This window comes from Pleurodeles waltl, chromosome 1_2 (genome assembly GCF_031143425.1).
Source record: "Pleurodeles waltl isolate 20211129_DDA chromosome 1_2, aPleWal1.hap1.20221129, whole genome shotgun sequence".
NCBI classification, from domain to species: Eukaryota; Metazoa; Chordata; class Amphibia; order Caudata; family Salamandridae; genus Pleurodeles; species Pleurodeles waltl.
The window spans coordinates 1,030,242,554-1,030,268,367 of record NC_090437.1 but is presented as its reverse complement, the minus strand read 5'-3'; the positions used below and the strand labels follow the sequence as shown (position 1 = coordinate 1,030,268,367).

General features: G+C 40.6%; 1 protein-coding gene across 10 annotated transcripts in view; it reads left to right on the top strand.

Moving 5' to 3' along the window:
- Positions 1-25,814, top strand: part of TBC1D1 (TBC1 domain family member 1) — an 844,646-nt gene that overhangs the window by 380,093 nt on the left and 438,739 nt on the right. For all 10 annotated transcript variants that reach the window (XM_069202113.1, XM_069202110.1, XM_069202112.1 and 7 more), the window contains one exon: positions 21,630-22,151. In XM_069202113.1, the coding sequence (XP_069058214.1) occupies positions 21,630-22,151 (522 nt within the window). The remainder of the gene's footprint in view (positions 1-21,629; positions 22,152-25,814) is intronic.

The window sequence follows — 25,814 nt, the reverse complement described above, 5'->3', positions numbered from 1 at the left end:
GGGTAAATTCCCGAATTTCAGCTTGATTGGCCCTACTAAAGAGAGGTGAGGCGGTGACATCAACTAATTCTCTCCCACCCCTCCTCCCAGCAGCGCCCTGATCCATCATGAGATTTAAATCATTACCCTGGTCGGAACCTTGGGAGATATTATTGTTGGTACTGAGATAATTTCCCGCCTTACCAACCAATGTCTCACATGGGTCCTTTTGAAGAAATGGGAGAATAGAGTTCAAACTTTTTGTGTTCAGATGCTGAATACCCTTATTTCTTAAGGGGCTTGATTTAGTTTTTTTGCAGGCCCGACTGAGGAATGACCTGCTCCTTCTCATGCGCTTAGAAGTCATTTTTATTAATTCTGATCCTTTACTCCTTTTTATTCTACTTTGTTCCTGAATCCACTCTCCAAGCAAACCAGTATTTACTTTCAAGAATTTTGTTTGGCGTTCCACCAGGACCTAGTATAGAACTAAATGCAGTTTTTCCTGTTGCACCCTGAATTACAATCGCCCCTGGATCTCTAAAAATCGCAGTCCATGGGCCTCAAGTCACCCGCTCTATAGTGATGCAAACTGGCTGAAGCTCAACAGCAGAGCAAAGCAGGGCCAGGTGGAAAGGAGTAAGGAAAAGAGTGGAAAGCCAGGGACTAGCAACAAACCATAGTGTCTCAATGTCAGAAATACAAGCGCCCCTCAATTCCTGGCTCACCCAGCTCTCTTCCGCCCACTGTTCACCATGTCCTGCTAACCTGTATCCTCTGCGTGGGCCGGCTCCTTGATGCTTCCTCAGTGCTGTTCAAATGCTTCCCCCTCTGGTGTGCAGAAGGGGTCTGGTCTCTCCCTCTTTCTCCCCTCTGCCTGTTGTTATCTTAGAGCGATGCCAGGACTTGTCTCTAGAGAAAAGTGGCAGCTTGTCTCAGCTTCATGGACCCCGCCGACCTTTTCCTCTGTTGACGGTGACTTCTTTGGGCAAACTGCCCAAATCGGCCTGATTCTGCCCACTTCGGGCAACCCATCCTCAGTGGGAGGAGCGCGCTCACTCGTGCTGCCTGCGCCTCCCTGTAGGAAAGTACCATCTTGCCTGGCATGTTATCCCCATTTTTACTTGTGTGTCAGTTTGTTTTTGCCTGTGTCACTGGGATCCTGCTAGCCAGGACCTCAGTGCTCATAGTTTGTGACCTATATGTGTTCCCTGTGTGGTGCCTAACTATCACTGAGGCTCTGCTAACCAGAACCTCAGTGTTTATGCTCTCTCTGCTTTTAAAATTGTCACAAAGGCCTACATTGCAGTGTTGACTGGTGAGAGGGCCAGCGGTCTGTTTATTGTTGTGGATGGCAAAGAGATCTCTCAAGAGGAGTCCACCCTCACGGAGCCTGTGCAATAGCACCCCAATATCTGAAAAAGCATAATCATCTAGTCTGGCGAGGGGGGATGAGTGGAATGTAAAGTGATGTAGTGTCAAGCATGGAGCCCTCCTATTGTCCTGTCACTGCCACAAACCTCCTGTGTGGGTCAGGCCATGTCTTCTGTATAGTCAGCCGGGAGAGTTTTGCTCGCAAGGATGCCAGCTCCCCTCGTCCCCCTGGTGTGCCCCATGTGGGCTACCATCCTTTATCCCCCTCCGTCTAATGCATGGTAGGTATTGCAAGATGACATCCTTATCTCGGTAATTGAAAAAACATGGTATGATCGGGTGTGGAGGTGGTCCTGGTTTTGGCAGAGTGCTCTGTAGGCTTCTATGGGCCCATTCAACAGAGTAGTAGTTTGAGATGCCTTGGGGCTGTAGCTGCTTAATTATGAGGTTTTCAACAAACAGGTCGACTGTTGGCCTTCTGCGTCTTCTGGGACCCCTGTTATTTGGATGATGTTCTATTTGGAATGGACTCCATAGTCCTAAAGGCAGGCCTCCATGGTTTTCGTAGTAGTACTCAACCCCACCACTTGGGCTTTCAGCATCTTCATCTCCGCCTGAAGTGTGACAATGGAGTCCTCGTTTGCTTTGACTCATGTTCCTATGTTGTGGAGATCCACCCTTATCAGGAAGACGTCTTTGGATATGCTGTCTATTTTTCCTTCCAGTGCAGTGCGAAACCCCTAAATGGCTGTCATGATGTCTTTTAGAGTGGGGGTCTCCACCGCCTCAGCTGGTCATTCACTGGGCGAATGTTGGTTCACTGGCTGTGATTTAGGAGTGGCCTTCCTTGCCACGGCAAATTTATCCAACTTTGTTTGGTGAAAAGCCGAGATTCCGTGGCTGCCTGTCATTTTCACGGACAATGAGTACTTTGCCCCACCCGTGGTCACCTTTATGTGCTGGAAGAGGGTTGTGGGAGGGCGATGGGGGCGATGGGGTGGCTGGGTTGGTACTCACTACCGACTGCCACTACTGACTACCAAGGGACAACTGGCTAGTCCAAAGCAGCCTGTCAACTTTTCCTCCTCCATCCCTTTACCCTCTGGTGACATGGCCAGCAGTGGTCGTGTCTCTGGAAAAAGCACTTACTTGAGCATTGATTCTTTGAACATTTTTTTTATTGCTTTCTTTAGTTGAAAGCATTGCTCTAAATTTCTTTCAAACTAGAGCAAATGTTTCTGTAACTTTCACAGGTGTTTTATTTACCTGGTTTTCCAAGAGTTGATCAACCTCCATATGTTATTGTTTTTTTTTCATACCAAGCCATCTCTTTTCCAACATATTTTCCATTTGATGTTAAATCCATATATAACCAATCATGTTGACTGTTACATAAATGTTTCTCTGGGTGTTTGTTATTGTGTAAGTGGGTTGAATTATCATGAACGAGTAAAGAAATGAGCTTGTCAGGCTCTCCTAACAGCTAGCCATGTGAGTTTGTGTAAAATGATGAGTCAGTATGCTTGCCACAACATGCACACTGCTTCACCATTTTGGCACACATAGAATTTAGCTTCAGCTCCATCCTCATATCTGGGCCTCTGAAGCTTTTTCTGAGAAATTGTCTCTCCATGAACTAAGAGATATTTGTTTAAGATCTTGCTAGCAGCTTTAAAGAGTTTTCTGCATAATCCTTTGGCATACTATAATGAGAGTGATCGTCCTCTTGAAGGATACAAATTAAATCAGCTATGAGGTGAGAACACCACTCTTAGTTTTTCATTCTGTGAAGTATGTTATTGATCATGAATTCAATACCTTTAATGCAGAATCTAGAAAACAAAGTTTCTTTAAAAATATATAGCATTAGGCTTACAATTAAGTCTGCTATCCTGATTAATAGGCTCTAGTTAAACTTTCGGTTTTCCATAATGTTAGGATTTGCATTTGAATTTTGACACTTGTTGAAATGTCTCATTGGTTGCCAACGTATCTGGGGGTGGTGAATAAGGCTCTCGAATGCATATGACAGTACTGTCCCTGTTAGCTGCTACGTTAACTTTGGTATTTAATTATTGCATTAAGTGTAAGAATGTTGCTATGCCAGCCCAAGATTTGTGTATGTGTGTTACCTGTACCTGATACTGATCCCATATTTCCTTTCAATTGGGAGTGTAGTGATAATATGTCAAAGTTATTATTAATAATCGGACTTTTTCCCACATGTGGCATGGGCAGTTCAGTGTGTTGGAAATTGTGTTTCCAAATCTTGCTGTTGATTGTTAGTTTTCATTGTCCAAGCTTCCAGGTTGTAGGGAACGAAAATTGTGCAATAGATCAAGCAAGTTTAAATGAAGACCTCTGAATAGAGGTGTGTAATAATCTTAGTGTAATTATTTTAAATCTGCAAGACGCTGTACAGTTTCTGCCATTGCTTTTTTGGTCCCTTAAGTTACACCATTAACATTGGCACTTCCACAAATGAATTTGAAGGGCAAATGTTAACGGTGAAACTGATCATTTTATAAAAATGAAAATGTGCTATTTTTATTGAGATGTTATCAAACTTTTTTCAAGAAGAAGATTGAGGATGGTTTTAGAACTGATCAAATGAAAAGTGGATCTGTGTAACATCGGTGAATGTTGATGATTTGGTTTGGAAAAGGCAAAGTTCATGGAAGTTTGGTGCATTAGAGGTAATGAATGCAAGAATAATAGGTTTTCTGTGTAACTACTGACTATGTAAAGTAGTTTCATTTAAATTAATCTTAAATAATAACACTTAATTTATCTTATTTCGATATCCTAAAAATCTGCCTTTCGTCCTGTCGCTTGGATCCACATTGGTGACCCCAGGCCTGTTTACTTATTGTACTCTCTGTTATGGAGAAAGATGAGGGCTACAAACTGGGCCAAGGGAAGATTAAATTACATTGTGAGGAGTATAGGCAAGGACTTTGTAGTCCAATGTGTCAGATGGAGAGAGGTCCAGTAGTTAGATGAGAGCCTATTTCCCCTTATCTCGAGCTTTATGGTGTCATCAGCTATTTCTTCTAGGAGTATAGCTTTAAGTGGGTGTATGATAATGAGCCTAATACCCCTGAAAGTGTGGAATCAAATGATAGCTTCTTGATAGCTGAACAGGGGATGATGTGTTTACATCCTGCAGAAAATGTAGGTTGATAGTCAAAAGGGTCTAAAAGATATCTCATAGTATAGGAAAGAAATGGGTGAGTGGAATCTAACCACTGAGGGTGGAATGGGATTGTCAACAAAAGCCATTGGTGTGGTATACTGTGCCTTATGCCAGTACAAATTAAAGTTAAAGCGCACATGAGTTAGTTTAGAAGTACAGTATATATTTTTAATATTTTGTGGATCTCCATCTTTTTAATTGGTCACAAGAAGGACTTGCGCTAAATGTGAGAAATTAGCCAAAGATCAGCAAGTGATGTTTGGCTTAATTTTCGAGAAGAACTGTTTGTGCTGATTTTATTTGGATGTAAACAGTACTTGGCGACCAACCGAATGTTAATCCACGTAAATGTTTTTTTTTATTTTTATTCACACTTCCAGGCATATTAATTTTCCGTAGTGAACCTTATTTTCTACAAGACAAGTTTCAGATACGGTGTGATAAATTGCCAAGACTCATCCTAGTGTTTGTATCCTTTGATTTCCAAAGTTCTGGTTTTGCTAATAAATGTGTTTTTCACTAAGGGACAACAGAGAGTTCCTGCTGTGTATTTAACTAATTTGTAGAGTTGTCGACCATGGAAATCATTCGTCAAAACTCATGTAGTTGCAATACTAGAATCTGGTATTGTATGTGACGCCATGCCATGGCATGAGGGAATATCTCGGGAGCTCGATTTGAATCCCACTTCAATAATGTATTTAATGGTTTCATTTATTTGTTCTGAAAGCCACATTCCACTTTACAATAGTTGATATAAACCAAAACTCACATTCAGCAAAACCGCTAAGATACATAAAATTATGGTTTTGGGTTTCGTTCCATTCTTGCCAACTCTAATTTTGTTCATGTATTCGCCATCCAGTACATTCGTTTCCAGCAGACATCCGTAGCTTTGGATTTCACGTTGTGGGAGGCGATTGCTAGTAAAAGATATAAAAACATAACCCAAACTTAGGATGGATCCCACACTGTGATATACAAGTGCACCGCTCTAGTGAGTAGACATATATATATTTCCTTTGAAATTACAGTTCTGTAATTGACAGTCCTCGGAATGTTGCAGTAGTACATTCCTGCTTTCCTGCTTTAAGTCATAATTGTATGTTTCTTTTCATGCGGACAGAGACCACATATGAGAACATATTTTTCCAAGAGGCACTGATCACAGCGCATGAGTAATTGTGGTTAGATAGTCATCTTGCTAGAATGAGGTCATAGTTAATTTTGTCTTCAGTTGATACACAGATTAGAGGTGACTATTGGTGTTAGTTCTATTTGTCAAGAGACCTCCTTGTTTTTGTTTTTGGGCCTGGGTGTAATTTTGTGAATGCATACTGGGATCACTTGGAGCAGCCATTGGGCTTGTCCTCCTGTGGAGGCCAGGGGATACAGCTATTTAGCTACAGCAGCTTAAAGAGGAAGCCTACAAGGCCCATGGAGCATTACTGCGGAACAGTTCTCAGCACTGCCAGTTCTGCATGTTCTCTAGCTAGTAATAAAGATTAGGAGAATAAGGAAAATAAAGAATATTGCACGCATTTCTGAGGTTTCTAGCATGCTTTAACTTGCGCAAAATTCCTGCTTGCTTACAGGAGCACGTGGCTTCAATGTTTCAAAGCACGCAGAAATGTATTTACATGCATAGCATATTAAAGCCAGGCATTGTATACACTTAGCTGGTATCAGACTGCTTTATAAGTTGCTATTACATTACATTATTGTTTTACCAGTGCTACGGCGACATTGGTAGTGGTGGTACTGCTGATGATGATGTTGGTTTTGGAATTTGTAGTGTGGTGGTGGCATTGTTGGTGCTTAGTGGCGTTGGCTCTTCCTGTGGAGTTTGTGTTGGTTGTGGTAGCGATATTGATGGTGGTGTTGCTCATGGTGGTGATGTGGCAGTGTTCTTGATGATGATAGATTTGTTGATAGTATGACTGGCACTAGTATATTACTGTTTCTCATGGTGTTGGTGGTGGTATTTTTATTACTGATGTTGGTATTTTATGAGACTGATAATTAATCACCATTGAATACTGGTGACAAAGGCTCTCAGTCATATCAGTGTTTAAGTAGAATCTCACAGTGCTCGCAAATGTTACTTGAAAGCAGTTCTTAAGGGCTCTTATTTCTGCACGCTCTCTGCAAATAAGAAATAGAAACTACAGAGCACCTTTCTCCCGTTTCTAACATGCTTTAACTTGTGCTAACATCCTGCTGGGGTTTCCAGAGCAGCACAGCCAGGAGGTAAAAGGAAACCTTTTAAAAGAACTAAAATAAAGCTCTGTCCGAGTCCTCGTCGCCCACGCCGGTTGAGCTCCCGAGTGGCCTGGATCTTTTGAAATTGTGCGTTTCACCAGGTGATATCCGAATCCACCTGTGGCATCCCTCCAGCAGGCGGTTGTTCAGGACAGCGCTCTCATGTTGGTCTCACCGTGTCCTGTTCTCGTTGCTGAGTGTAGACGCTTTATTGCTTCCAAGAATCAAGTGTGAATCACAGCAGCATTCACGTCATACTGATGGCATCTGTAATGCTTAGCGAATCGGTGCAGAGATCAACATATGTGTTTCCTTAGGACAGGAAGGTGTTGCCGTTTATAAATCCAGCATTAAACAGGTTTTACTGCCAGGACGTTATCCAATAGGAAATTCAGAAGACTAAAGGCAGCAAAATAAATGATGATAAATTAGCTGAAAATCCAAACCAACTCGTATATTAAAAGCAGTAGGGGCTTTGCGCTCCTCCCAGCGCTGAGTTCTTATAAACTGATGATGGAGGCGGGAAGAAGTGCGCAGATAGACGTTTGTAATTTGGACCCTAATGTTTCTTTATTTTTAAACGTATTCCTGAAATGGTTAACATATTTATTTATTACATAGTTTTATGATCCACTGTTTCTCCTTTTGTTACTTCAGAGTGACGTAAAATGCAGCAGATGGTGGGAGAGAATGTCAGTTTCCGAAAGAGTAGCCATGTCCGAGATTACTCGATTATGATCCCTTTCCTGAAGTGAGTTTTGCTAAAGGCACAGAAGTCCTTCCTTGGGTTTTGCCAAATTAAATTAAATCACAATTAAATCACTTGACCCAGTGTTCTAGAATAAGCGCTAGAAATAACATTGTGTGACTTTTGACACTAAAGACATCACAGGAAATTACATACATTAGTTATTAAAGCCTCGAGAGCCGCTTACCTCTCCTTCATTGTCACCTCGCCAAAAAATCCTCCCCGAGCGCTTTTCGCCAAAGGAAAGTAGCGTGGAAACCTGCGGTCTGTTCGAACACTATTCATCACACGTTCGCTGCACAGAGAATTTTCATTCTTTTTTTACGGACAAAATAGAAAAATAATTTAATTTTCAGCAGCAAGTGGATTCTAACACCACTCTCCCTCCCTTCCACTGCACGAACATTAACTTTACTCTTAACAGCTTTGAGTCACTTTCTGAGAGTCCTACTTTGGATATATTAACCTCTGTCAGATCAGGCTCTCTGCTTCACTCGTGCACTCCCCCACCTCACTGAAATGAAGGACATTACAGTACCAGCTACCACATATCATTGCAGTCTGCCTTTAGAATAAGCAGTAGTACCAGCATTCTGGAAACGGGTGATTATTACCCTGTTACTTAAAAAGCCCACCTCGGAGCCTTCCATCTTGGGCAACAGTAGCCCATCTCCTTACTGCCACTGTCCTTAACAGTGAGTCGAGAAAATCGAACACACAAATCTCTAATTACGTTGAAGGCTACAATCTTCTAGGTCCCTCACAGTCTGGATTCAGTCGAGGACATAAGACAAAATCAGACCTCCTTGCCATGGCCAATGATCTTGAACTTATTCTCGATGAAGGCAGAACAGCAGCCCTTGTGTTTCGGCAGTGTTTGACACTTTCAGCCAGTTGTACTAACAGTAGGAATACTGATTTCATAATTGTGGTTATCTCTGAATCGCAATTAGGAAATCAGTGTTAATAATGTACAAAACCCTTTTATTTCTAAATAGCGATTCCTAGTAAGTTTGAAATCGACCAACCTTATGAATATTAAGGCAGAAGGTCTGAATTTGCAACCCATTAATAATCTGTGCCATCACAGGAATGGTGGCCTGATTGGGTCAGCAGACCACTACGTCTGTGATTGCTTTTAAATAAAGCAATCTTTCTTTTTAAAAATGCAGCCTTTTTTCCATAAAAGAAAACTGGGTGCATTTAAAAAAAAGTATATGAAACGTTATAAGTTTCATTTTTTAAGGAGCAGGCAGTGGTCCCTCTCTTACATAACTGCCTGCTCTTAGTTTAATTTTTTTTTTTTTTTTTTTTTTTTTTTAACATCCTCAAATGTGACCTTTCCTGTTTGGGAATGGATTACCACCACTTTTAAATTGATGGTGAAGTAAACAGTAATACATACTGTACTGATTTAGTATTTGGAAGGAACGATATTTGTTTGAAAACCCAAATTGCAATTTGGCAACAAGTTACCAAATCTCAATTTAGCCTTTGTACTTTTGAAAAAGCATTTTTGCGGTTGCAAACGGCCTGACTCTGCTTTGTACACCTGGTCATTTGTCCCTTTCACTACTCATAATTAGATCAATCGATTGTGGCTTTGGGGATGCTGCCTTGAAATTAATAATACTCTCTTTCCTAATGAATAGAGTTTATACACTTAATTTAGGCCTGTTTTAATGTGATTCATTTTATTTTGGGTGTAGGGTTTCTCGTGACTCCTCTTTGAACCCACACTTTTTAATATTTACATGTCCCTTCTTGCGGAATAGTTAGATCTTTTGGTCTCAAGTTAATATCTTGTGCAGCTGAAACCCCAACTGTCCTTACTATTTTGGACAAACATAGTGAGACCAAAACTAACTTTCAAAACTGTATGAAGGTGGCTGCAACGTGAATTAATAACAGTTGCCTCATGTTGAATGACAGTAAGAGTGCAATTTTAATTTAGTTTTTGGTTAACAATGTGAAATCTTCACATTTGACTGGTAACCAAGCAAACTGGGCTCTCCTCCTCTTCAAGTCAACTCAGCCAACAAACCTTGGCATCTGGTTCAACTCCTCTCTGACCTTGTTGCTTCTGATTTCCAAAACGGCTTACTCCTCCTTTCTGATTTTTCACAACCCACTCAAAATGTTCCCTCTACTCCCTTCAGACTCTAGAAAGGCAATTGTCCATACTCTTATCTCCTCAATAATTGATTACTGTTATTCTTTCTTTTTAGGCGCTCCCACTACAATCCTCAAGTGCCTGTAGATAATTAAAAATGCAGCTGCCTTGCTTATTCTTGGTATACCTAAGTACACACCTGTTACAATCCTACCATTTTCATTTACATCAGTTCCCAATTGATAAAATAATTTCCTTTGACTCCTTGTTTTGCACATAAAGAACTTCATAATACTAGACCTACATATCTAATGACAACATTTTCTAGTTTTACAAACTCTTTGCAATTTCAGATCGAAGTATACATTTCTGATTAACATTCCTACGATCAAGTTCTGCCAAATGGGAAGTAGGCCTTTCTAGTACTACAGGTAAATTGTGGAACTCGCCTTAATTCTTGTGATCTTAACATAATCAAACTCTCTTCTGTAAAATTCTTAAAACGTAACGTTTCTCTCATCAATATCTCCGGAATGCTTTATTTTCAGTAGTATAAACCCTAGTTCCAGGAGGCCTACAGGGAGCTGTGTGCTTTATAAATTCACTTTCATTTATATGCAGTTTAGAAGTTAAAACCGGAAATTATATGGAAATTATCCCCTCTCCTAATAAATATTAGTCCCACACTTGTAAATGCATACCTAGGGACTCTTAATGCATGTGCATATATTGCCAGGAGCGGAGAGTGACATTACCATTGTTTCAAAGTTTATTGTTTTGAAGGAATCCCATGCTGCCTTAGTGCTATGCCTTCCTAGACTCACTTTGCAGATTGACCTGCAGCGATGCTTGATAATCTTCAGGCTAGCACTTCCCGTATTCCATAGTACTAGACACAAACAGTTTTCAATAGCAAAATTGCCAATATCTAACATAAATTAGGGTTTACTGGAATTCACCTGTTTCTCTCTTTATTGACACACAGTCAATAAAGGTTCAAGCCTAGATCCTTTCTCTGTGGATATGACATGGCTAAAAACATAAGAGTATGCTCTTTAGCCTTAGTCAGTGTATGAACCATACTGAATGTTTTTTTTCTCCATAAAAATACAAACAAACTACTTAAGACAGCTACAGCCATTAGTAGTCTGTAAAAGTATGCAGCGTTCAACCCTCACAGTCGTTCCTTTGTAATTCTGATATGAAGTAATTTGCATGTATTCTGCTCACCAAAAATCTAATCTTCTTGAATAATTTACACACCTAGGAGGCGTGGCTTTTACACAGACCTGCACCGTAGGAATCCAACACAATTAATGACTGAATGAAGTCTCAACATATGCCCTCTGCTTAGAATGCATGTAGTTGAGTTCCTTATTAAGCTTGCATTTTACTCCTTTTGTGCTGCCCATAAACAACTTTACTAGTTAAGTCCAAGGTTGGAGCTGTGGTCAAAAGCAGCCCTGGCAAAAATATTCTCCCAGCCCTGCTCACCTCCTCCTCCTCTCTGTCCCTCTATCTACAGAAATCCAGAAGGACGTCTGCAGAATTCACTAAGCCAAGACCTCAGTTACCAACCCAACCTATTGTCCTTCGAGAATAAAGTGAAAACCTGCTTCTTCTAAAAGGTCTAGCCAATCTGTTAAGCACTCAGGACCCACCCTAATCTATTTTAAAGATCGGGCCTGTTGAAGAGCCTCCCCAAGTCAGTAGTCACTACAAGTAACAGTACTGGTAAGATCTTCTAGAGATTAATTATTGCCTACCTGCTAACTCTCAGGAGAAACTCTTCGGCCATCAATTCAAAATGACTGCATGTGAAAAGGCAGTGGTTTATAAACCAATAACACACCTAAAGGTGGTAGCCTACTTCCAAAAATGGGATGATGGGAAGTTCAACAAAGGAAAACCACCAGCACCAACCCATTTCCAAAGATTCCCTCCAAGAGTAAGCAAACCCAGCCTCTGTACTCCTTCAAACAAATATCAAAGTTAATTTATGGATCTGGTCAAAGCAAGCAGGCCTTCAGCTGCCCTTCTGACCCTTATCCACCACACATCTTCAGTAATATTCTTTTATCTACATCTGCTGCCACGCCAGTAAGAAGATACTTCTTTAGCTACAGGAATCTTTCCTGAAGATCTTAAAAAGGCATACATATGCCTGTTATTAAACAAAAACAAACATAGACCCACAGGACTCCAGCAACTACAGACTGATTACAGATGGTCCTTTCCTGGGCACACTGATAGAAAGAGCAGCTTTTGCCCAGATGTTACAATTCATTGAAGATCACGCCATACTTTCAGACTTCCAAACTGGATTCTGCCCAGGAAGAGGCAGTGAATCTCCCCTCATCGCTATCTGGGAAAATCTTAAAAACTCAATAGACTGCAATGGAGTTGTTGCACTACTTCTTCTGGACCTCTCAGCTGCCTTTAACACAGTTGACCATGACACTCTAATACAAAGACTCAGCAAAGCTGGCATAAAGGGGGGTGCTCTCAACTGGATCTCATCCTACCCTCAAAACAGAACTAATTTCATCCATACTCCCCCTTTCTCGTCCAAACTCTACTTCGATAAAGCATGGGTCCCTTATCCCTCTAAGCTGGATTACGCCAATGACCTCTACCATGCATCATCTTTATCTACTATGAAAAAAACTACGACGCATTCAGAAATTGGCTGCCATACTACTCTTACACCTAAAGCAACTAGCCCACATATTCCTTGCCTTTAGGACCCTACATTGTTTATCTGTTGCTAGAAGATCCACCTTCATGCTGCTCTGTATCACTCACAAAGCAATACATGGAACAGGACTGCTTTTCATCAGGAATAAAATCACTAAATACATTCAACAAAGAAACCCCTGCTCAAGATTTGCACCCCGCCTCAAAACACTACCATGCAAGAAAAAGACGACAGGTGGCACGTCTCTCTCAGTTCAAGCGGCCAAACTATGGAATTCATTACCCCCAAATATTAGATCCATCTTCAGAAGACTACTCAAGAGTTGTAATAATCGCCATACTCAAACAGCAATGGACTGCATATTCCTGTGTACGTAAACATGTTATAATTTGATTATCTGTATACAGCTAGATATGTGTATTTCTTTGTACAAATATGTATAACTGCTGTTTTATCTTAAAATATATACATACTCTTTAGGCCAGTTTAACAGAAGGATATTTTATTTAACAATTTGTGTGTGTATATATATATATATATATATATATATATATATATATATATATATAGGTGTATATGTGTATGTATTATGGATATGTGTATGTTTCTAAGTGTGTGTGTGTGTATATATATATATATATATATTATCCTCACTTGACATGTTCATTGGTTATTGCATAGTTTCTATGCAAGTTCCTTAATTAGATGCTTATGGGTCTCTGTTTTTATTTCATTTATCACAATAGTTAAATATTATCTTAACTATTTATCTACAAGCACTATTGAAATATTGAGGAAAGATAAAATGCTGTGTAAAAGTACACAAATCAATTTGCTTCAAATACTGTAACTCTTGAAAGCTTGTGTTTACACAATGCAACTTTAAATCTCAATATATTATATCCCATACACATTTAATCCCGATTACATAATCATGTATCTATATATGTACTACTCTGATCCTACTGTACATGAGAAAAAAACATTTTACTCTCTCAAAAGCTTTACTCTGTTTGACCATCACCCTATACCTCTATCAATCTATCCTCTATCTCCACTCTCTGACTCATCCCAAACCCATTCTACCGCTATGATCTCCAAAGTAACCCTTCCCAGACTCTTCCCGCCTCTACCTCTCCTGGCTCACCCCAAACCTCAGTTTACGACTATGAACTCCCAAACATCCTACTAAATTCTCCTTCATTTACCTCTACTTTGACTCATCTCAAACCCCATTTAACTACTGTGATCTCCCTAATGCCTTTCTTACATCCTCCACCTCTACTTTACTCATCCCAAACCTCATCTTACTACTATGATCCTCCAGTTAACACTTCTGGATTCTTCCCTTCTCTATCCCACCATTATTCTATTCTATTCAAATCAATCAACAGACTTGCATGTCCTATGCTCAGAATAACTCATACATCCCTTTACCAGTACCATACTCATATTTCCTTATACTAATCCTCCACTAATCCTTTTGGGTTCCGGAGTCGCATGCTACTCTCCAAAAAGCGCTTTGACACCTCGTCATGGGTAGTAAACGCTATATAAATACAATTACTTATTTTGAATGACAAAGTCTTTAAAGTTACTCCAGATGATTCTTATTCATCATTTAGTCCTAGAAAGTGTCAAAGAATGGGCACCACTGACTGGATTTAAGGCTGAAGGCAATAGGCAGTGTTACTCTTGGCATCACTCCTTGAGCTATAGATGGCTTATCTGAAGCTGTCTTCATAAAATTAAGACGTTCCACATATTTGAGATTCACACTTGGTCTCAACTATTTTCCACTTGCGAGTATGAAAACAATACTTTGCAAGAATGACTTCCACATCCTGATTTAGAAAATTAATATTTGAGGAATTTTATCATTGTAAATGGTTTTAATAATGCTGAAATACAGGCTAATAAACTGTAGATAAATAAAGTGGCTAAATGTCCAACTGAAAATGTTAAATCAATATAAATGTCAGGGAATTTGAAATGGGAGGCTTAAAGTTAAAGTAGTATCCTCAGGTTGATTTGTGGGAGCAGTGTAGGTGCATCTGACAGAATAGAGTATGGACAATGTGTGGCTTCAATAGAATTTAGAAAAGCAGCAACCTTTCTACTAAAATTATTTTTTAAATGTTTTTATTTATATTTGTTTGCAAATTAAAATGTGGTATCAGTTGTGTATGTATTTGATTTATGCTTGTTTCTGTAATTTTTTTATGTATTGTTTTCCGTTTCAAATAATCAACAGTGTTTAGGTCAGGGTCTCTGGCTTCCAGTGAATACTCAGTTGGGGTCCCCAGAATCCAGTAATGATTCAGTCGGGGTCCCCGTATTCCAGTAATGATAATGTGGGGTCCTACAGAAGTTAAAATGCTGGGAATCACTTGTCTACTGTGTTTTTGTGGCAGCCAGTATAAAGATTAAGTGCATATTTTCAGATGACTATTAAAGATCACATAGACCGAAATCAATTAGGATGATGTTTTCTAGTATGAAAATATATTTAAACCAAAAATAGCAAAATTCATTTTTGAGAAGCCTTGAAATGAAAAACCCATTTAGTGAAAATATATCTAAAAGGCCATGTTCAGTCCCTGTTAGGGAACAAGGTTTTAATATCAACGCAGAAAAAAATGACAAGGATGCCAAGATATATAGCGGCATGTAGTGTCAGGTTTAAAAGAGGGAATGAGGATACAAATGGGGGTCACACAATGTATAAAATAAACAATTTGTCAAGGAGAATAAAATAATATGAAAAATGTATTAGGAAAGTGTTGGGCAATATCCCATCACAAAAGGAGGAGGAGGCCGCCAGAAGAAAAGGGAACGTGAAAAGAAAAAGAAAGCAGTTGAGAGGTACAGGTTTTAGGTGGTAAACACTAGAACTACTTCAAAGAAAACAACTTTTTAACTTTAATGACATTTATACCTCAAAACAAGCCCTGGCAAAGGCAGTGGTTCTCAGCGCTAAAATACTGAGCTACTGGCTTGATCATTTTATTTTCTTAATACATACATGCAAATGTGTCTTGGCGCTTGTTCAGGCATGGTTTCCAATCAAGAAGTGGGTTTTCTATTAAAGAAAATTCCCATTCCAGAATGGACACATATGTGCACACAAGCGTTGTGACACACGTCCTTGCTCATGCATTGTAATGTAGGTAACCGTTTATTTTCCTATCTAACATTGTAAATGGCCATGTTAGACTGGCAAATTAACAAAAACAATAAAACAAATTGTTCAAAGCAAGAAAAGTTGAACTACCCACATGGCAGCACCTTCCAAACGCTGGGTCTTGGTTAAAAAAATATATATATATATTATAATAATAATAATAAATATGTAATGAGGAGAGGGCATGCAACATCCGGCAGGGAAGATAAGTGAGCAGCCCAGCAGCATTTTGCAGCTGCCAGGCCCTCTTAAAAAGCAAAATAAAAAAAGGGGAAAAAAAAATGCAGAGAGCGTGGTGGGGGGTGAAAGGGGAGAGTGCGAGGGGGCTTTTTAAGAGCTAGAAAGGAAGGAAACTCATGAACTCCATAAAGCACTTAAAGCAGACTAAAAAAGAGTTCCCTCAAGCACACAGTGGAAGAATAAGTCATCCAGTCAGACTACTGTGAGGCTTTCAGGCACTTCGGTGGGACAAACACTAGAAAGGGAGGAAAGCCATGGAGACAAGAGCTTTGAAGTGTTGTGAAGCGCTCTTTTTGGATGGTCACTCCCCACTTTTTGCTACTTGATGCTGTTGTTTTTGATCCGAAAGTGCACTGAGGCCTGCTGAACAGACACCCCCAGTGCCAGTGCTTATTCCCTTAAATTGTACTGTGATTTGGTATACCTAATTGGCAATTACTTTACCACCCATTTAAAGCCCTAGTAAATTGTACTAGTGGTACCCAGGGCAGGGATGGTAAAGGGGTCACCAGGGCTGCAGCACCTATTGTGCCACTCTGCTTAACCTAAGTAAAACCAAAGCCTTCAGAGCTGCCATGCCAGCCGGCACGAGCAGCTTGCCTGCTCAGGTTCAAGTCTGCCCACACTAGGGGCAGGCAGAGTCCCTTCACTGCCCATACCACAGGTCAGTTAACCCCTAAGGCAGACCTCCTATAGTCCAGGAGACAGAGTGCATTGTGTTGTGAGTGTGGAGCACATATGGCCCTACCAGCATTTAAAACGTAATGCTACCGCAAGTGATCGGCGGTCTATTGGATAATATGGGCTGGCACTCAGACAAACCCCAGATGTCCAGTTCCGTTACAGCCTGACTGAATTTCCCCATGTTTGGCATCAAACACCGTGCTTTTTAACCCTAAACACGATTATCATTCTCAAGTTTACCTAGCATTTGCCCAGGTGGTGTCCTCAGCTGATGCCCACTGAGTTTGTCAGCTTTCTCCTGCCTTGGTTGGCTTCCTCGAGTTTTTGCCACCAAGACAAGAGTCTGCCCTCTTGTTGGTTGTGCTTGCACTTCCCCAGGACTGAGGCAAGGGAGTTGGGCAGGATAGAGGTGACACCTCCTCCCTCACAGATTGTCTAATGTTTACAGTAATGAAGGCGTTAAGCCTCAAAGACTTTTCACTGCCCTTGATATGTGATCTCTTGTCCCCGTTCAAGTACAAAGTCCTTCCCACCCTGTCCAAGCCGACAGGTGGGAAAATTAGGTATTCAGGAGGTGTACACCCCGAAAAGACTAGCCACACCTCTTGAGTGCACTAGGAGATCTGTATAGCTGAGGAAGGGTTCTGCAATCTTGTCAAACCCTAAATTAATGGGTTCTGGGTAGAAAAGTGACATACTCCCATAGGAAGCTGTCACCTCGTGGGCGTATGAGCTGCAGAGATCAGCAACCCATTTGCCACTATCCCCCACACCCTTAACACCCCCTAAACTAGGATTTGAGGGGAAGAGGCAGAAGAGGCACAGATAACATGCCATCACTGACAACAGGACTTTGGACTGCACTGCAGCGCAAAGATAGGACACTTAAGTGCCCTGAGGAGGCCATATACTGGAACCGTGTGTTTGATGTGTGCTTGTGGCAAAAGCGTGTTGCTCCCAGCAATAGGGACTCCAATGGACACCAGAAACTGAAGAAGGCTTCCCTGACTGGCGGAACCAGTCACTTGCAACCTGCAGAAGAATCATCATGCTGTGTCACAAGAAGTGCAATCCGTCTGGCCCCTGTTGAGTGAGCCCAAAGAAAATGTGTGACCTGCAACCTAGGAGATGTAGTGAGACTCACACCAAGTTTCAAGCCACTACACCACTCCTGTCGACCTCCAGCCAACAAAGTATCCGTTGATTACTTTTGCGTATGCCAAGACTGGTTGGTAGCCAGCCCGGTAATCAGCACTTTCTCAGACATCACCGACTCCAGAGCAACTCCTAGCAATAGTGAACTCTGTTAGCAATGACCCCCATAGTTCAGATCCTGCATCCTGAAGAATGTGTCGTCGACCAATTGGCAAAGCATCTTTGGCGCCACCCTCCCTTAATGGACAGCCCCAAGGCTACATCTGCATCAGGAGCCGCCGGATGTGGTAGCAAAGTTCATTCTGTGGGATCCAGGTCCTGGGACCCTAAAGGCCTCTACTCTCCAAAGTTAGAGTGTAGATCCATCTTCAAGTGTGTTTTTGTCAAGTGCTGCAATTTTGACAGCGCCTGTGGATCCTGTCAGCACCAAGGACAGCCATAGCAACTCTACACCTGGACTTCCTGGGCAAGATAACGAAATACCGTCTGCTGAGACTTGGTCTAGAGACCTGCAAGACCTTAACCCTAGTTAGGTTGCATGGAACTCACCCCACAAGTGACTGATTGTATACTGTTGTTTCTCCCAATGACCTCACTGATAGATTTTGACAGCTCTGCAAAGTACTGATTTAATTAAAACTTCAAAATCTATAACTCTGGTTATCTGCAAAGTATCGAATTGGTTTTGGTGTCTAAAATAATATAGAAATCTGCTTTATTTTTATAAATTGGGGTTTGAATTCTTTTCAATCATGTCAATTACTTATCTCCATGTTGGCACTGTGAAATGCTAAACACATGTTTCTCTAACTAGCCTGACAGGTCTTTTCCACTCTATCGGGACGGAGCTAAGGTTTACTGGTGTGAATCAGAGGTCCACATCTGGGTAACGCGTTAGGATTACACGGAAGGACCCCCAGTCATACCACGTAATACTGCCACCTTGCTACAAAGTGAGATAGACAACAAAGCCATCCAGTTGTGACCAAGGATCTCACTTGAAAGCCAGTATATATAATAGTATGTATTGTAGAAAATTTATCTTGCTCCCAGACAAGTTAAAACTACCTGTAGCCAGACTAAAAAAAAAGCTGGCAAAAATAATTTAAAGAAAAAAAAGTGAAGTGGTTTCTCCCAAATCGTAAATGCCATCCCATCCATCTTGATCATTTAGAATAAAAGATTTTGATGAAGTGCTTTTAGAACTGTATTTTTGGTTTTTCTATGAAATCACATAGTTTTTATATTTTAAGAATAAAATCAGTGTTTTGTGCCTTGTGGAAGTAAAGTGATGTGGAAAAGCTGTCCCATATCACTTGATCTTGCTTGGAATACTCTGCTGATCATTGTGAACCCACCTTGGATCATTGGTGCTCTCAAGTAACTGCACCAGTCCATGCTGGACGTATTCTAGGGCATAATTCTGTATTTGAACATTACTTTTGTACATTAGCTTTGCACGGTAACGAGATAAAGTGAGTTCAATAGCAGAGTTTCATTTTTGCCACTTAAAACAGTTTTTCTTTTGTTTCTATTAAACATGCCTTCAGTGCTCCAAACCGAAAACTGACAGACTGCTTAGAAAGAGTAACTGCCTGTCATTTCTCAGCTAGGGAGAAATAATTGGGCATCAATTAATCTGTTTATCCGTGATGGCCGTCGATTGTGCCTTCTAATTTTGGGGGATGAGGGTGTCACATTGTGACTTACCTTCTTATATTAAGCGATGAGTGTTTTTTTGTTCCAAGTACAAATTAAGTTAAATGACAGCCATTTGTAGGAATGCTGCGTGCAGTTTGCCTGAAACTATTCAAGAAACGTTACATAAACATTTTAGAAAATACAATTGCAACTGTCATTCTTCTTGAAAGTCTCAGGAGAGAGACCAGAGCCATAGCACAGACTGAACTTGGTTTAGCCGTCAATCCTCACCCATCATGCTCAGAAATCTTTATTAAAACAGTCACCTGACATAGGTGAGCCATCCACACTACATTGACTACACATCTCCACAAAGCGAATGAGACTCCAGTCTGTGTTGGAAGCTTTGAAGCCACAGGGAAAGTTGAGTGCATACTACCAAACGTTGTGCCCTGCCATACTAAAGGCAGTATGTGTGCTGCACAAATGGCAAGTTGTAAAAATGATTTAATGCCAATAACCACCTTCCGAGCCTGTGCAGCGTTGGTGTACACGGAGATTTACCTGGACGATCCAGCTTCAGTCATCTTGCAGTGTGTATTAAACTGTAGTCCTTAATCTGATTCTCAGCTCCACAAGCAAAGCCAACATCTTGAGCAGGGGCACGGGAACACCAGCAGTAGTTGTAGCCCATTGTATTATTCTGCAGTTCTTCTAAATTGCTCTGCCCAGTACCTGTCCTCCTAACCACTCTGCAAAACGTTCTGGGAGGGTTTAAGGCTTCAAAAAGCCACTTTTTCCACCCTATTGGTTGAACCAGCCTGCTCCCATCTGTTAAGATCTGCTGAACCCCGATAACGTGTAGTACAGAGCTTACGGAACTTCAAGCAAGCTTGCTCACGAACGGGGTTGTGACTGAAGAACCTAGGCAGGTTCACCGCACTAAGCGGACCTTAATGTCCAACCTGAGTTACCAGGGAACAACGCCAAAATAAGTCAAACACAAGCATCTGCACCCTACCCATTTGAATGCTTCAAAGTCTGTCTGTGGAGCTTGCTATGATTTTGCAAGGTGGGGTAATTGTAAGAAAGCCAAAACAGAATGTACAATTTAAAAACGCTACGAGCTGCTTCCTTCTGAACCTACGCTTTCGAGGCATCCTTTACCAATTGAGCTTTTGCAAAAATAAATGTTGATTGTATATTGAAGCAACTAATTGTGTAAGTTGCAGATTTCACTTCTGAGCGTTTTCCTTTTTTGCTTTTAAAATTGGAAAAAACTGAGCAGAATTCTAGAGCAAATCTGACTTGCAAAAGTCATAATTACTCCTTTTGAAATGTTCTTGAATACATCTAGAGATCGCCGGGGGCGAGTTAATCCTCCTCTTCTGTGTTCAAGCCAGCACCCCCCACTGTGCCCTTAACCTCAGACAATATTTTAATCAATTTCATGGTCAACAAGGGATACAGCCACACATACATAAGGATGTTTAAGAAGCAAAATGTGGAAATAAGTATTACTTGTTGCGACGGGTTTGCCCGGTTCTAAAGTTTGAAGAATTGAAACTGATTAGAACTAAGCAACTTGCCTCGATGCTGCCTCACTCCAGAAATATTTTAGGAGATATCGCATTTAAATTTTTTTCAAACACTTGCGCTTAAGAGTCTGTTTTCCCTCCACAGGTTATGTTCTGCTTCACAATGTTGCAATGATGCTATATATGACTTTTGAATCAATCCGTGAGTGTGTGAATTTGTGGAATGTTAAATGTGAGATGGTATGTTAAAATGGACATACATTTGAATTCCACTTTTAGGGGCTGATTGGTGGATGGATGTTTGCGTCCGCAAAATTCACAAACTCCTGACAGGGATGGCATGCGCAGTGCAGGGGCTCTCCCGTGGCCCCTTGCACTTGTTCTCCGCCAGCCTTTTCATGGCGGTTCCACCACCATGAAAAGGCTGGCGGAGAACAAGGTTGCAATCATCAGGGCAGCGCTGAGTTCAGCACCACCCTGGCTGATTGCAACCAGGGCCACCGTCAGCCCGTCGGGATCTCTGATCCTGGCGGGGACGGTGGTAGGTTGGTGGGTCTGCCTGCCAACCTCGTAATGTGGCGGTCAGAGCTTCACAGCCACGGCGGTCCGACCGCCACCTGCCAGCCTCGTAATAAGGCCCTTAATCTTTTTTTGATGTTGCTGCAGTCCTAGAGCAGCTGTGTACAGAGCATGTTATATTACCTCTTTGACTGTAAGTTACGAAATGGCTCTGTGTCTTTACACTGCAATTCTTGTATGTTTGTGATCATCCCTCCGGTGCATAAAACTTAAACAAGGCTTTGTTTGTATTTTACAGGTACCTGAAATCATAAGTTCCATTCGCCAGGCTGGAAAACTAGCTCGCCAAGAAGAATGCCAAGCACGTCTCTCCGATGTTGATGATGCTTTTGCTAAAAAGTTTGAGGTGCTTTTCTGTGGACGAGTGACAGTGGCTCATAAGAAGGCCCCTCCAGCACTTATTGATGAGTGTATTGAAAAATTTAACCATGCCAGCAATACCAAAAAAACTGATGACAATTTGGGCTCTCAAGGGGAAGAAACTGTCAGTCATATGGGATTCTTGAAGAACACTACATTTCGGTCCATGTTCCAGTCTCCTTTCAGTGAAGAAGATGATAAGCCATTTCGAAAATCCGTGTCTCAGCCTGGACTACGAAGTTGGGCTTCTAAAAAGGCCTGGCAAGAAAGTGGCAGCAGTAGTCTTCCTGGCTCTTTTGATGAGGAAGAAGTATCATTGGATATCCAAACCCCAGTAACCCAGGGACGGAATCTTGTACAGCCAACAGACATAGAAGGAAATCGAACTATGCTGTTTACGGTATGATTGAACAACCATTTTCCTTAGATACTTGCTCATTCATATGCATCTTAAAGTCGCATTCGAAGGCTTTAACCTCTGGCCACAAATCTCTGCAAAAATTGACTACTTTTTTTGCTAAAACTATTCAGAGCTTTTCAGAAATCTTTTGTAGCATGCAATTGTATGCATTGTGACTTGTGTAGGCCTCTAGTTATTTAGTTTTATTTAATATAAATTATAGTTAAAAAAAAAAATACAAATTAGAACACTGTAAGGTTGAGAGATCCATTAAAGACAATGGAGTGGCAGAGGGCCAATAATAGCTGGAGTAGAAGAGATCTGTTCCAACATTCCAGTGTTTACCGTATTGTTTCTCCATGTTTAATTTAGAACATTCCGCCCTCACTGGATGTGTTTGTAAAGTCAGAATCCAATACATTTCAGAAAAATTTGTTGTAGTTGAAACACCATACACAGCTTACAAACACGTCCACTCCTTGTCTCTGTCCTCCAACCACTGCCCTCCGCATTCCACAATTGAACATGGAACACGAGGAACGTGCATGGAACGACATTAGTATTACAAAGGTAAGCATCACTTAATACAGAAAGCTACCTATGTATGTAACTTATATATTAATCCACTATGCTAACAACAGTAACAAATAATAAGGTAACATAAAAGTAAAACACATCTTCCCCTTTTTATATAAATTAAAATTCACACTTTTATCTAAACTAGATATTAATATCACACACATAATCATCCAACCACTTTGGCCTAGCACAAATTAAACTGCTCCTGTGTCCCTTACATTCCTTGTCAGCATCTCCAAGAACTCCTGGAACTTTATCCATTTCCTCAAACACTTCCTGTTCCCCTATAGGAATTATCTTTTCTTCAATCTCTTCCCCTTCACTTGTAGCAATTAACTCTGCACCCTCTTCCTCTCTGTGCAAAAAATGTTCACTACTTGCGTTCTTTCCATTGTAAATATTATCACTAACTTTTTTTTCTTTCTCATTATTCTCATTCATTCCTTCTTTATCTAACATAGACTCTTCTATTGAGTTGTCAAAATTGTGCTTGTACAAATTGCTGTGCCCTTTAAGCACAGCAATTCTTTTGAGGTTCCATACTTTCCCATCACTCAAAAGAACAGCATTGCCTAACAATTTGCATACTTCTAAAGTTTCTGAAAAATGACTGCCCCCCTTCTTTACCTTCCATTGTTTCTTTACCTTTACCAGGCACCTTTGCAAATTTCAACATCTCTCGTTGAGCCTCATTTATTATCAAAAGATTGTTTATATTTCTGATGCTTCTTGATTAGCCCTTTCCTGACCTCCTTAAAAGATACTTTGAGATCAGTTGTCTGCAATAACCATTCCGAGTTACATTTCATCCTGGGTACCCTTCCTCTCATTATCTCAAAAGAAGACAAACCAAGTGCTTCATGATTGCTGGTTCTATACATCTACACAGCTCTAAAAACTTGAACTTCCCAGTCGTCACCATTTTTACATGCAATTTGAATGGCATACTTCAAGACTCTGTTAAACCTCTTGATCATGCCATTACCACTAGGATTGTACAAAGATGTGGTTCTATGTTTCACACCTAATCTTTCAACATATTGTTTTGTTAAATTTGACACAAATTGTACTCCATTATCACTGATAATTTGTATTGATCAACCTTCCTCCACAAAAGTATTGCCCATAGATGTTAGCACTCCAACAGAATCGATCTTCCCTGCAATCTTAACTACAGGCCATCTAGAAAAAACATCAATCATGGCAACTATATACTTTGCAGGCATACCAATGGGACCCATAATGTCTATAGCTACAGTATGCAAAGGTTTACTCAGAATAATTGGCTTGCACATATTTGGTCTTAAAGTCCTTAAAGTTTTGTCAGAATTGGCACACACCACACAATCCCTGACCATTCTTTCGGCATGCACATTCATGCCTGGTCACCAATATCACTTCTTTACTCCGTTTGGTTTTCACTATACTGCAGTGATGTTCGTGCACAGTTTCATAATATTATTCCTAACTGCCAATGATGGAATTCAATAGTTGAAAATCCATACACAGCTTACAAATGCATCCACTCCTTGTCTCTGTCCTCCAAACACTGCCCTCCCACATTCCACAACTGAACATGGAACACGAGGAATGTGCATGGAACCACATTAGTATTACAAAGGTAAACCTTGCTTGAGGCAGAAAGCTACCTACGTATGTAACTTATATATTAATCCACTATGCTAACAACAATAAGAAATAATGAGATAACATAAAAGTAAAGCACAATGGTGCTGTTATAATAATTTATATTCTTTTTTTTCCTTCCGGTTGTACCTGTCTGTAAAAAGCCATTTCCCCTGCTATAGAACCTTGCCTGCAGCTTGGATCTGTAACTGTAGTAGAGGGCCTTTAAAAACAAGCATAGCCTCACAGTGGACTGGAGCGCTTTGTTAAACATGTCATGGATATCTCAATTGCATTGAAGACGTGAAAAGTGGAGCCACAAAGAGATATGGCTGGTGACCTATTAGTAGACCAAATAAATCAAATATGTGGTTTCCCATTAACCCGAGAACGATTCAGCTCCGCTAACAGTTATAAGAAAGGATTTGTTTTCAGGTTTCAGTTATTAATCTGTGTAAATGGCTTCTGTAGATGCCACTGTTACTGGCAATGAACATTCAAAAGGATAAGTTGGTAAAAGTGATGAGCAAATGTTGATGCTGACATTGTTCTGCTCTTTACTGTTCCATGCAAAATGGTGGCATGCACAAAAGTGAGAGCGAGGCCCCTTCGCTCCATTCCTTATCAGTGAAGCTGCCACATGCAGTCCTAAATAGATCAACTCTCTGTTATCCCCTCTGAAAAACATGTAGTTTGACCACATTTTTATGAGAGATGACCTAATTTGCCAGTCTCTTCTGAGTTCTATGGCCTAAGAAAAGTACTCTCCCTGCTACTTCATTCATTCTCTCACACATTTGCAATATCGTTTCCTTGTATGCCTGGATTACTGTTTCTCATAATTGACAAGAGAAGAGGAACTCACAATATACTTAATTTCATAAAAAAAGTTTATGAAGGGCAAATTTGTCTCTGTTCTGGAGAGCCCTCCACGACCTACTGGAATACGTGTTAAAATATACAATAAAATCAGATTACAAATACAGTGAGTTTCCACAAACACAGCGTACATCGCTTTACAAATGGTTAAATTAATCTGTATATTCTTTAAAGAAACAGATTTATTTTGAAAACTAGTGAATCTAAAAACAGGAAGGCGCCCAGAATAGAGCGATATGGAGACTATTCCATGGGAGGGGGTGGAAGACAAGGAAAGCCCTGATTTATTGTTTGGCCAGCTTTATGAGTGAATCTCCAATCTTACCTCTGACCTGCCCCTTTATGACTGACTGCTGCAACATTAAGATCGGCAATGAGGTAACTTTTTTTTTTTTTTTAATAACATGTTCTAAAAGTGCTACGTGCTTTGTTGAACAGAATAAAATCCTCAAATAGAGCCAATGAAGATAAATCCGATAATCAACATCTTCTTGAACTTCTTATCTCTCAAAATTGGGCGTGATGCAGAATTAATGCAAACTTGTAATTAATAATGTGTGTTCCTAAGCCATCTAGTGA